This window comes from Phaenicophaeus curvirostris, chromosome Z (assembly GCF_032191515.1).
Source record: "Phaenicophaeus curvirostris isolate KB17595 chromosome Z, BPBGC_Pcur_1.0, whole genome shotgun sequence".
Lineage (NCBI taxonomy): Eukaryota > Metazoa > Chordata > Aves > Cuculiformes > Cuculidae > Phaenicophaeus > Phaenicophaeus curvirostris.
The window spans coordinates 15,118,057-15,131,833 of record NC_091431.1 but is presented as its reverse complement, the minus strand read 5'-3'; the positions used below and the strand labels follow the sequence as shown (position 1 = coordinate 15,131,833).

At 45.9% G+C, this 13,777-nt stretch overlaps 2 protein-coding genes across 2 annotated transcripts in view; both read left to right on the top strand.

Annotated features, from left to right (window-relative positions):
- Positions 1-13,777, top strand: part of POLR1E (RNA polymerase I subunit E) — a 278,376-nt gene that overhangs the window by 157,973 nt on the left and 106,626 nt on the right. The window lies entirely within an intron of this gene.
- The window catches only part of ZCCHC7 (zinc finger CCHC-type containing 7), a 110,012-nt gene that overhangs the window by 68,667 nt on the left and 27,568 nt on the right, over positions 1-13,777 (top strand). Inside the window, exons 5-7 of the mRNA XM_069881085.1 lie at positions 3,660-3,703; positions 4,864-4,989; positions 6,722-6,892. Coding sequence (XP_069737186.1) covers positions 3,660-3,703; positions 4,864-4,989; positions 6,722-6,892 — 341 coding nt within the window. The remainder of the gene's footprint in view (positions 1-3,659; positions 3,704-4,863; positions 4,990-6,721; positions 6,893-13,777) is intronic.

Here is a 13,777-nt window from a genome sequence, read left to right as displayed (position 1 = left end):
CCTGCCTTGCACTCTGCACTGGGATTCCAGTGGTGCAGCTGGTAAGGAAATTTTCTGAGCAGTGTCTTGTTTATTCTAATTCAGTTTTTTGTTCTGCAGAAACGGATTGTTCCTCCCTGCAATTTCAGGTTTTGACTGCTGGTCGGTTCTCCCTCCTCCCCTCCTCTCCCTTTCTGGAATGAAAGAGGGAAGGCTTGAATGCACATTGAACAGTGGTCCTAAATCTGGCTTCGGCAGGAGCACTGCTCAGAAATTTACATTTCCAGGCTGGTGGGGGGATATGTGTGAATCTCAATGATCTTTCAAAATTTTCCTTTAAATAAAAGCAGATCTGATGCTGTCCGTTCACCCTGTTGAGCAGGGGCACAGGACAGCCAGAGGGTAGGACTTTGTAAGAGAAGAACCTTGCACAGAGCTTCAATTTTAATGCGAACGATACATATTTTGCCTGACATATTTTCCTGGCCCCTTCTTTCTCTTCTCCTTTTTCCTTGCTCTGCGATTTGCCAAGGCCATTTTTTCAAAGTATAGATACATGAAGCTTCTGTACCAAAGTCAGTTGTATTTTTTAGTCAAAATATAGATATCAATATAGTCTTAAAAAAGGAGATTGCTCTGAAATGAACATGAGAAAGAATGAAAGCATGCATTTGCAGATGGTGTTCTGTGTTTTATTAACACAGAACCCTTTAAGTGATGTGGATTTTGTGTGTGCAGCTTCTCCACAGAAAAAGAGGAAAGTCTTGGCAGAGATTCCCCAACCAGTTTTAAACTGCTGCTTTTTTTCAGAGTTAAAGTAAGGTGCTCCCAGCCCCATTCCATGCAGCAGAAATCCATCTTATGTGTGTCATCTGCCTGAGAAAAGGATGCGACACCCTAACACTGCACTGGCTTGGCCTTGGAAAACACCAGGTGGCAAGAATCGTTGTACCAAGCCCTGCTAAATACAGAAACCGTCAGTGATTAGCATGCGTGGTTTTTGCCGGTGCTTTGGCCAAAATCACCTTCTTTGTCCCTGGAGGGGTCTGAGGCTGCTGTTTGGGGTTGTGGGGTGGGAGAGCATTGTCCGTGAGCACCTGGGGTGGAAAGGGCTGTGAGCCGAGCCACCACTGTGTCCTCAGGGGAAGAGCTGCTCCAAAACTGTAGCCGACGGACCTGTCACCTGCACAGCTCAGTATTTGGAAGCAAAAACCCGAGTATTTGGGGTGCCAGACACCAGGGATATCATAGTGTGAAGGAGTCCTGGGCATGCCAGTGGGAATTGCTGCTGGAGGAGCAGCACAGGGAGGTGGAGTGGCCATGGCACCAGCTCCCAAGAACCCTTATCCTCCCAAAGACCGGGGGTGCCTGCTGGACGCGTTAATCCATCCGTACAAGAGAACTAAATCAGCGTGGGAGGTGTTTGTCATCTTGAGTTTTGTGGTTTGTTTCATGATCTAGAGCCAGATGAAATGCTGTAATTATTCAGTGGTCAATGGGAAAAATTAGTGTGGGTTTTCCTGTGCGTCTTTAAATCCAGTTTAAAGATTGGCTGCAGAAGCAAAACTCTTCCTATGTATTTCAGCTGAAAGATTTATCATGAGGAAAAACAAAGCCTGATGCAATCTGTCATGAGTTGGGCTTAACTTTTAGGTCACCAAACAGATTTAATAAGAAGAGATTTTGTTGTCATGTTTCATTCAGCATTAAAGCTCTTGCATTTATTTTCTGGTCTGAGCAGTTTTAGTTTCTAGCATTAGGAATATTTGAATCACTGCATCATGGGTTTCCCCTGTGAAGCAGGGGATTTTGACAGCGAAGAAGAGAAACTTGTTTGGTTTGTGCCCAGGAAGGTCGTGCCTGATGATTAAGAGGAGTTAATTCGCTGGTAATTTTGATCTATAACGTGTCAACCATCCTGCACATGCACTTCTGCGAGACACGGCACCCACTGTACTGATTGCCAGGGCAGGGTTAGAATTACAAATATCTCCTTCTTTATGAATGAATTTCCTTAGCAGGCTTCCAAGTGATAAATAATGCACTCAGGTACACTGGAGCATTTCGTTACTGCTGGTGCCTGGGCACCAAAGGTCTGGTTTTCCCTTGGGCAGACCCACGGCTCGCTTCCATTGGAGACCTGGCACAATGCCGTCTCCTCCGTCCTCTCTGAGGGACCGAGAGCCTGGGAGGAGTGGTCCCACGGGCGCGGGCATGGTCCCACATCTTGTTCTCGTGATGGCCATTTAACTGAGCGATGCTCAGATGAAGGACCCATTGGGTGCTCGCATTCGAGCTCTGTCTGTGCCCATGGCTTACGTACAACGCAGCACTCCATTTGCCTTACAGACAGGCCAGTAAATTCATTATTAACATCTCCGTGATGATCGTTAGTGTTGATGGCTTTAGCAAGTGTTGGAATTAGAATTATGTCAGAGCACTGTTAAGATTCAAGCAAGACAGCGCTAGCCCTGATGTTTGGATGACAAACAGCAGTGAACAGATATCGTGCTCTGAAGCACTCCTGGTATGCTTGGGTGACACACTTTGCATCCAGATATTACAGACTTCAGCTGAAATTGCTGACTTTTCCAGTACACAAGGGGTGAGAAATGACATTATAGATGGTATCATTTTAATTTCTAGGCATCTGCCTTTTACCGGAAATGACTCAAACAATCAAAATCATCTGGGTAGATTTTTACTGTTTGTTCACTGTAGATCTTGATGGTGTGATTTATGTCAGTAACACGTGGAGGTGCTCCAGATTCAGGTTTTAGGGACAGGATGAGACACTGCTAACGCGGGATTAATTTATGCCCAAGTTTTAACGGTAGATGTAGGGGTACAGGTGAGGTGAGCACCTCTGCTGACATGAACCCTCCCCTAATGATGTAAAAGACGCTACAGTGGTTCAGCTGTGTTTGCACAGCGAGAGGAGTAAACAGCGTCAACACGCAGAATACTTAAACAGCTGTAACTGCATCCCTGTTCTTCAAGCTTATTGCCTTCTATTTCCTTTTTAATTTTCCCTCTTTAGTACTGCCAGTCCCAGGGCTGTGTGTGAGAAGGTTGTGGTGTGACAGCTGATAATCTAGTGTGTCACCCTGTTTTATTGTGCATTACCAAACCCTGGTTTGAAACAGAGTTACTGAGCTTTGAGTCTTAGTTGCTGTGGTTGTGTATAAAGTGATTTTGGTGTGCAGCAGTCAGAAAGCAGTGCTGAGGACACAGACTTTGTGAATTTGCAAGGAGGAGAAGTATATTTTATGCTGTGCGTTAACTTATTGTTCCGTGTGCTCCAAGTCTGGCAAACTCTGGACCAGAGCTGGGCAGCCCCATGAGCACAGGCAGAGATAATTCAGCTGGCTGGAATCAGAAGCTCTTGAGTCCTGCTCTTAAAATCCTTGCCTGAATTTATACCCTGGTGGCCAGGACAAGAGGGTGGCATCAAATAAAGCCCACCCGACAGCTGGACTTGTGCTGTTTGTAGGGTGAGTCAGGTTTGATGCCAAGTGGGGCGAAAGCTTCCATTTACCCAAGACAGAACAAGTCTGTCTGCTTTGGTGCATTCAAAGTCTGTTATCAGTTTCAATAACTGCAGTAATCACAATGTTGAATATATTACATAGAAACCTTCATAGAAACCAAATATAATTAATTTTATTTCTGTTTTCCAGGAGAAGCTCATGTGGACTGGTCCATCTGTGATAAAGACTTAGAGGTAACACAGACAGGCGAACTGTTTCATCATTCTTTGGGTTTATGTTTATTAACAAGCAGAGTAAGATAAATGGGATTGGAAAGTCCATCCGTAATTTCTGTGTGGATCCTTAGCAGTGTCCTCCCACAGGCAGGCAAGATCTGAGCCTCAATTGTCGTAGCAGGCACACGAGTGGCGTGGGAAGGGGGTGATGGAAAGCGAAGCACGGGCTCCACGCGGAGGAGCACGGCTCTCCCCTCCCCGTCTCATCAGATCCCAGTGACTGTGCAGCTCAATCCGCTCAGCAGGCGGCTCGCTGTCAGTGTTTGGTTGCCCTTCCCGCACTGCCAGGGCTGGGCTCGGCTGGGCTGTTGTGCTCATGCAGGGTCACGCAGCACCCAGGAGGAGTAAGCACTGGCGCTGAGGTGCAGGTCCTCCCAATTTCTCTTCCCAAGGTTCAGTAGGGCTTACATAATCAGGCCACATTAACAAACTCTTTTCCTGAAGAGAAGCGGTGTTTTTCTACATCTTCTGTTCACTTGTCCAAGATTTTATTTCCGGTTTTAAAAATTGTGATGTTTACTGAACAATAAAGGTTGAAGACAGGGTTTTCGATTCTGTCTGCCCCTACAGAAAGCATGTGTGAGGTCACTGGGAGACAGAGAGTTGTTTCCAGCTTTTACTTTTACTTCTCTTTCCTTTCTAAATCTTTCTTTACAATTGCAAATAGCAGATTTGGCCTGGACTTGTGTAGCATTGTACTTTGTCCAAGGAGTTCCCCTCAGTGTGTGCAAGGGAACGTGTAGCTGGCATTTGCAATTAATTATTAATTCATTATATTTGTATTCCGGGAAAAATTCCAGCTCACTGAGAAATGCTACAGTGAGTGGAAAGTGTCCTGGCTAATCAGAGGGGAGCAAAACTTCACAGCTGTGATTTTAAACAGCAAATAAAGAATGCCCCAAAGTGGAAATCTGAACAAGACAATATTTCTCTTCTAGACAATGCACGTTTGTCTGTAACAGAGTTATCCTATTCAGGCCTACTTGCATGAATTGTACTTGTAAAAATTAAAATTTCTAACACCACCAGCAGTGACCTGTATGAATTTCCAGTTCTAACAAATACTAACCCACAGAATCACAAATGGCAAATGCATTTTTCTTGTGTTTTACCCCTAGGCACAGATCTCCAACTATGGAAGCGTGCGGCATTCCAGCCTGCGCTACTACACAGCCAACAAAAACATCACCTGCAGGAACTGTGACAGACCAGGCCACTTGTCCAAGAATTGCCCTACGCCAAAGGTAAGCGCAACACTTTGGTTACCTGTGGATACCTCTGCTGCGTCCAATACTCCTCTGTGCTTGCTGTGTAAAGCATGGCTTCAGTGGTTTATTACTGCACTGAGAGGCTGCTCCAGGGTGAGAGTAGCTTGTACAAGATCAGTTTGCTGTCAGCTCTCTGTTTTCTGGGTGTCATTGCTTCTATTGTTTCTATAAAGGAAAAAATCTGTTACTATAAACTAAGGAAGAAGAGAGTCAGGTACAATACAGGAATATTTTTTTCATATTCTAGAACTAGTTTTAAGATGTAAGATGTTCTTCAAATGTGTTTTCAATGAGAAGAAGCTAAGGAATATGAAGATCACCTTTAGTAAATAAGTGAGCAGATATCTATACAGCGAACCACAATATGAATAATGTTAAGAATTACAGACAAGATTAAATTAGAAATAACTTTAAGCAGTTATTATCTGGATTGATGCCAGATACTCAGAAAGTTTGTCCAAGGGTTACAGGTTTAAAAATCAGCCACTGTACTGTGAAGAAGAGGGGCAGTCACGTGTGAGTCTGGATTTAGCAGTCTCTACAGCTGAGTCAGCAAAAGCCATAGTCCCTGAGGCTGTGACCCACGCTGAGACTCAGAGCGACTTTGTCCCACCCAACTGAAACGTGAGCCTTGGAATGAGGAGACACTCGCTTACTGGGAAAATAGCTTTAAAGAAATGCCGCCGTGGCCCCAGAGTAGTTGCCAGCATTTTGTATTTGTCTGCCTGTGTGCTTCTGAAACTCACAAAGCACGTAACCAAGTGGGCACAGTGGCTGTCCCTGGCTATCAGCTGAGCCCTCACTCAGCACTCGCTTCCGTGCCTCTTATGGGGCGGGGAGAGAAGTCAAAGAGCAAAAGGAAAGAAAGCTCATGGGTTGAGATAAAGATGGTGTATTACCTGAGGGGAAAAAAACGGTGATGCAAAAACAACCACTCATCACAGCAGACTGATCTCAGCCTGTCACTGAGCAGTGGCTGCTGCGAGAAACCTCCCTCCCTGCAGTTTTACTGCCAACCACAACGCCACACGTCACAGATATCCCTGTGGTCAGCTGGGATCGGCCATCCAGCTGTGTCCCCACCAGCCCCCTGTGCACCCAAGTCTGCTTGCCTGGGTCCAGCTGGGTAAAAGGGAAAGCCTTATGCAGTGGCTGAACCTTGGTGTGTTATCTAAAACACAGCCCCACGCAGCTGCTGCGAAAAGCATCAACCGCGTCCTAGCCAGAGCCAGCACAGTGCTCTGTGGTGCAGACAGTAGTTAAAGCCCAGCCCTGCGCACTGTGTTATACTGCATGCCATGTTCCTGTGGTACAGTTCTGGTTTAAGAAATTCCATAACAGAATTAGTGTTCACACAGAGTGCCCCACATTTCTACTCTCAGTGAAATATACTTTCCAGTTTAATGGTTATTTTTGCTGTATTCACTGAACAAATAACCTGGCCACTGGGCAGTTCACAAGTGCAGGGTCTAAATCAAGAAGGCACAATTGGTCTGCAGAGTTAGAACATTGAGTGTTGCTCCATCTGTAGTTTTCCTTCATTTGCATTCCTCAATGAAACATAACATCTCTGCCACTCCTAGTAACCAGCAGACATCTGCTTGGCATGGTTTCTATTTCATTTCCTTGTTTGATTTTTGTTTCTTTTCTTTAACCTTTTGGAACGCTTTCACTTAACATAATTCTTTTTTTTTTTATTTCTCCATAGAAAGTCCCCCCCTGTTGCCTGTGTGCAGAAAGAGGTCACTTACAGAACAGCTGCCCAGCGCGTTTTTGCCTGAACTGCTGTTTGCCTGGCCACTATTTCAGGGAGTGTCTCGAGAGAGCCTATTGGAATAAGCACTGCAATCGCTGCGATATGAAGGGGCATTATGCTGATGTGAGTATAGACCATAGCAAAGAGCACAGTCATCACTGCTTTTGTGTACAGCCACCACATTCTTTAAATGTTTTCTTTGATAGAGTGCATACTTATATACACATGTGAAAATATTGCAGTTGGTCATTATCTAACAGTATCGCAGTCTTCATGAAACGTGGTGCAAACAAAACAAACTGGAGTGTTGTAAACGCTTGGTCTTCAGTTTAGTTTTTTCTGATTTGCTTTGGATGGTGAAAAATGCCCCTATTTCTGTGTGATGGAAGGTGTAAAGGGGTTGAAAGTAGGAGATGTGGTGTGCTACAAGCATGCCAGCAAGAGTTAAAGAACAAGTCTGATGCTTCAAAAGTTCCAGACCCATGTTTTTTTTATTATGATCACATATTTATCAATTTAAACATTATTAGAAGTTCAAACTAATGTCTGAGTGGCTTTTGGAGGCATTTACAGCTGTGTTTTACATTGCAAATGTGCTTTACAAATAGGATAGGAATGGGGAAGCGTGTTTCTTATGCATGTACAAAAGTGAACAAAAGTTCTACCTGACATTAGCTTGTGAGGAAGCAGTTCTGCAACCACATTCACATGCCTTAGCTTGGATTCTGCCTGCTTTTCAGTAGAGTTCTCTGTTATTTATGAACATGCAAGAGGGAAGATAATAATGGAACTAATTGTCTCGCTACTCCTGGGTCCCTACGGATAGGCCCATCACATCTATCCTGTAAGGGAAATTGTCAAATGCTGTAACAGTTGCAAAACTGTGAACTTTGCTATTAAGAGAAAAATATTGATAGAAAAATTTAATGCGTGGAACTACTGACATTTTGTCTTAATCCCACAAGAGCTACACTGATATTTTTCTGCCTTCACTACTGTCGTTCAAACCCCAATTTTTCTTGCTTAGACCAACTGATGCGGAGGACACTGTGGTCCCGTGGCCAGTCACTCTCATTCCTTGCTCCTGTCCTGTCACACTGGCTCTGCATCACAAGTGCTGGAGGGAAAACGTAGTTGGTGCAAGCAATAATCTCCATACCTCAGCTAACAGAACAACGCTGCAAAGGTGTTAGCAACCTGGCACAGTACAAATGGGAATATTGAAGCGTTCCTTTTGTCTTCTAAAAGCTTGAGTATTCAGTTTATTCCCACCAGAATCTTGGCTCTTTGTTTCAGGTTGAGCAGCACAAGGGGAGAAGGGCTTCCATCTATTTTATTGTGGCCTTATAAAACACACACTTTCTGCTATTAGATTTTATTGACTATTCAAAGTTGTCTTGTAACTTTGGCACAAAACCAGTATGGAAACAATAAAAGTGTTGAAGTTTTGACTTCCAGAAATATTTGATCTCTCTCTGAATGTCCCTCCTCTACCTTTGTATTTTCTACTTGGTCAAAGAATGAGAGAGACCCTGAGGAGCCCTTCTCCTCCCTTTCACTGAATACGGAAGGTAATCTGAATAATCTGGTACAGCTTATGTTCCATAACCTCTGTCATTATTTCAGTCCCTATGTCACAGAATCGCAGAATAACTGTGTTTCAACTACCCTGTAGCTTAGCAGTCAGACCTGAGAGACTCCCCTTCATGTGTGTTCCAAGTGCAGTTCCAGGCAGAAGAGAGGGCCAGTGCATGGGACTCCTCATATGTCTGTCCTGCTCCTGCTGAAGATAAGTTGGTGTCACACCAAACATGAGAAGTTGGGGAAGGAAAACTGAGAGTTTGCTACGCACTCAGCATGGGCAACAATATTTGGAATATACAAAATGCCAACCCCATGGGAATTTACTCTTTTTTTTTGGCATTTGAATGTCAGAAAATTAAATTTGGTCTTCCTCTTCTGGCTATGGTTTTGTTGACAGTGAATATGCATACGGTACCATTACTTTATAGGACAAAAATGGCGTATTTCAGCACCCCCTTTCTGGTAGGCAGTTATTCAGATCCATAATCTTCAGTATCTTTTCTTGGCATCTCTTGCCACCTTCTCTATTTTGCACATTTATAAAGCCAGTCCTCATAAAGTAATTTTCTTTTCTGTAAAGAGTTAAGAGTCCTCTATGATCCCAAGATTTTAATCCTACCTAACTTGTGTAGTTAATCAGGAAAATCACAGCATGTTTTTTTTTTTTCTGCTCATTTAGATCTGTGTTAAATGAGGAAGTTTTGTCTTTGAATCTTCCAGGCAGTTCTGCGCTTCTGTGTGGCAGACAGGAGGCACCTGCTCAGTGAGTGGGGCCTCATGTGACCCGTCCTTGGGAAGAAAGGCGGCTTGGCAAAAGTGCAGAGTGCAAAGGCTGCGAGGCTGCGATGCAGAGTCAGAGGTTACAAAAAGCAAGGAGGTGTATCCCTTGAAGAGCTGATGTTTGTTTGCAAACAAAGAAAACAGGAAGGATCACAAACTCTGGCACATTAAATGAGAAAGTGCAGAACTGAGGCTAAAAAAGAGCCTAAGGGGCACTTTGCAAAGGTTCAAAGCCAAGAGTCAGTCTTTCTTATAGCAGCAAGAAGCCTGTAATGCCTGCAGATGATCAAGGCATGGAAGGAACACTCAGACAAGAAAGGTTGTTGCTAACACCTAAAATTGGGGGGGTTGGCATCCGTCATTCATAGTGGAAGAAACCGAGGGTGTTCCCACACCAAAATCATGCTTTGTGTCAGGAATCATCACAGGACCTCTCTGAAACTGAAGGGAGTGTTAGGGTTACTACTATACCTGTGAATACTAACCCATGGCCAGAACTAGATAACCATTACCCAAAACCTGCAGTGGAACTTGATGCTGAAGTAGCCAAACTGGTGATGGGAGCAGGTAACGTTTTGCTTTGTGCCTGGCTGGTAACTGAGTGGCAAATGCCACAGTTTTTACAGTGGTCCCACGGAGGGCTGCCAGCGTGGTGTGCACGCCAAGCCACTTGCTGGAGGCTGCACAGCAGCGGCAGGTTGGAGTGGATGTATGAATATGATATACGCAGGAGGATTCCAGATTGCTTTTGTAAAGGAAATCCTGCTTCTCAGAAATCTCTGGAGCTCTTCAAAGGAGAAGGTCGACAAGCATGTGTGTAAACATGATCCAGTTGACATAGCCTACAATTTCCAAAAGGCGTTTGACAAAGTTCCTGACCAAAAGCTTTTAAGGAAACTAAACAGGCATGGAATAAGAGGATAAAGGTAGGATATGCTAGTGTGACATGGGAAAGGGCGAACAATGGGGTGACAAGATTTACTGAGAAGACTGAATTATTTAGAGTGTCAGAGCCGTGAGCCAGCTGTGAAGAACTGCCCAAGGACTGTAGAAAACAGAGGGAGAGCATGATAAGATGGTGGGTGAACCTGAGTGGCAACAGATGTGAAGTAAATGTCCAGGGAAAAAGTCCCCTCTTTGCATATGGAGTGATGGGCTCTGAGCATTACTACTCGGGACTCAAATTTTAGAGATATGAGATACAATCACAAAAAAGTCAGTTCAGTGTTCACAGCTGTGGAAGAAAAAGCTGATGAAACATTAGGAATCACCAGGAAAGCAGTGGACACTTAAGTGCAAGTTTGGTCCCCCTCTTCTGCACCCTTCAGCACAGCCACAGCTCTTCAGCCTGGAAGAGAGATGATAGAGGGAAGAATCTGTGAAGAGCTTCAAAATCATCCCTGGTTAGGAATCAATCGTTTGTCATTTCTTCCAGTCCAAAAATTAGGGAACGTGTGACAGAGGCAGTAGGAGTAGGTTCAGAGGAGACAGGAGATGGCTCCATGCAGCCAGTAGCAGACCAGTAAGTCTCCCTACTGAGGGGTGTGGTAAATGCAGTCTGCTCTGGTTCCAGAGGAGATGGGAGCAGTTTGTGGAAGAGAAATCCATGGGGGGGTATTGAACACATAGAAACTTCATCCAGTGTGTGCAGTTATTGAGCTTGAAACAGTTGGGTGTGCAATGATTAGGGAAAGCGTATGCGCTTGCCCTGTTTTTAAGCTCCATGAGGCATCAGCTTGTGGATGCCATGGGCGGGCAATCTGATGCAGTGTGGTCATTACTGACTCCAGGCTATGTAAACTGAGAGTAGTAACAGGTCCAGATGTCTGTGCCTCTGCTACCTACTTTTTGTAAGGAATTACAAGTCCTCCACGGGGTATTTTATGGAAAACCTGTAAGTGTTTCAGCAAGCCCTGTTACTGGCACTGTTCTGTGTTAGCCTGCCTGTGGGGATATTTCTGCTGTCCATAGGAGCTGGAGGCAGAAGGCAGGTTTTGATCTGAGCCTGGGGCTAAATGAGTCCAGTGTTCCCAAAGCTCTCCAAAATACTCTGAAAACACTGCTCCAGCCTTCACAGAGCAGATCTTAACACAGCGTTGGGGAAAAAAACTAGTACATTCCCTATTTTTTTCTAAGATATTATCAAATACTTTGGATGCTCCAGAACAGTTTTAATTTGTCTTTCCCAGAAAGTTCACTCTCTTTCACTGTGACACAAAGGATGCAGAACAAGCCTCTATGCGCAGTCTGTTTCAGAGTGACTCCATAGCCTTGCTTCTGTTTAGAAGTGACTGTGAGGTAGCTCGAGGTACTTCTCCTGGTCTGAATTGAAAATGTTCAAAGGGATTTAAAACGTTTTCAGGGTAACACGTTTATTATCTGTTAGGTCAGCCTCTTTCCCTGAGACAGCCCTGGGAATGTATGGAGTCGTTTCAGCTGTAGTTATGTTGGAAGCAGTGCAAGCTTGTGTGCTCTTCTCAGGAAGATCAGACGAGGAGCAGGTAGCAGAGGTGTTCAAAAGTTTTAGGCACTGTTCTGAGCACATGCCGCTCTCCATAGGAAAGAGCACATCAGGCATTCTGGGCACGTATACCCGTTTATCTGAATATGCGTGTGAGTATGTATATATGTACTTATGCCTGTGTGTATACTCTGAAAACACCATGCTGTGTACATCCTGTGTTTTGCAGGTTCAGCAGCAGTTAGGTGAGTGTCATGAGGGCTGTGATCTGCAGCCTCATCTGCCAGCTGCAAGAGTGGGAAAAGAACTTCATGAACAGAATGATGTGGCAGAGAGCAGGCAAACGTTGCCGGCAGGGCAGCATCTCCTTGTATACGTAGGAAAAAGCAGAGTGCTGGTGCTCAGTGAGCTGCCCGAGCTCCTCTGGGAGCTGGCAGCTGGCAGTGGCCTGGCTCCCAGCGCTCTGCACCCATGCCTGCTGGCCCTGTTTGTGTAGAGACACATGCATGTCTGCGCACCCTGAACACCTGTGAGCAGCACTCCTTCCCAGGAACCAGCTGAGTACCTCAGCCAGCATCTTCTTGGTGTGTCCCGACTCCTTTTATTGTCATGTAAACCACCATTAGCCTCTTTTCTCCCAGATTTTCTCCTGCCTTTGCCGTATTGGGAAGCCATGCCAGTGTTTGCCACAGCGATGTGAAGCCTTTACAGGCCAGGATGTGGCTGGAGGCATGGAGTGGCCTCGTAGCCGGTGGGGACCCATTGCTGCTTGCACTGCCGCCAGCCCTCAGTGCTCCCCTGGGCAGGAAGCAAGGGGATTGCTCTTCCCACCTCCTGCCCCAGGAGCGGTGCCCGCTTCTCATGCCTGCAGCAAGCCGATGCCCACCTCATGGTGCACGCAAGTAGTCGTCACCGGGAGCCTGGCCGGCACTGGCAGTTAACCAGCTCAGCAGCGGCGGCTGTCTGCGCCAGTGGCGTGGAGAGAGGTTTCGACATCTGCTCGTGCGGGAGTGGTTTTGAAGGGAAGCATTGTGTGTTTTCCCTGGCCATTCCCATGCGGAGGTGATGAAAAGTGTGTGTTTTGGCAAATCTTTTGTTTTATTGTGGTGGCTTGCGGCGGGGCAGCTCCTCACAGCCGCCGCTTTGACAAAGCACCAGAGGATTCTGTTAAAAAGTTGTGTTTAGTAATTGTAGTCGTCGTGTCAGACTATAACTGACTCAGAGCTGAAGGATTTTTGCGAGATGAGTAGCTGTGCCAGCAGGGACCCAAGTCTCCTGGGCCAGCCGCGCTCTCATTAAGATTTGCCGCTAGCCGTGGCGGTGTTCGGCAAGTATGTGACGTGCATGCTGTTATTGTATGCTTGGCTTGTCAGCCTGCAGCTTTCTGACACTCACTTATGTCACTCTTTATTCAGAGAGGAAGAAGCTTTTGATAATTTGACAAGACAAGCTCTTAAACGATCTAGGTCATGGCCTTCACTGTCTGTGATTGTGAACATATTTCCTGAAAGCCCTGTCACTCATCACAGCTACATTTTCTCCCGGGGAGCCGCGGGCCCGTCCCGGTCTCCTGTCAGCGCGTGCATTTTGGTTATTCATACGCCAAATACAGTAGCGGGGTTTTTCCTTCCCTTTTGCAAGCGCTCGCATGTTAGCGGGGCTAATCCTCTCCCCAGCGCCGCGCTCCCAGCAGGGCTGCGTCGAGGGCTCTCTCGGCGCAAGGCAGACGACCGGCCAAGGGAGCGGAAAGGAGGGAAGGGCGCTTAGTGCTGGTTTTGTGTTTGCTCATTGTAGTGGAAATATGAGAACTGGTGGCAAGGGCCTCGTCTATTGAGCACTCGAGTCCGGGTCTGCTGTCAGGGGCTGCTTGAGATTGAGTGTTTTATTTTCTTTGATGTTCACATTTGAGAATAGGGAAGTGGGAATTAAACAACAGATGCATTAAGCCGTTGTTCTGGTAAAACAATAATTAGCACCTGATACAATTCAATGTGGGTCAAAACACACAGCACCCGGTCTTGGTTTGTCCGGTGTGGCAATGTGAGGCGCATCAGGCTCGGGTAGGAGTGATCACCCTTCCAAACCAACCCAAGATGTGCTGCAGCGACAGCAGCGCGGGTTTGGGGAAACCAATTACCTGGCACTTGTGTGGCATAAGGCGTGCGGAGGTGTGGGAAACGCAC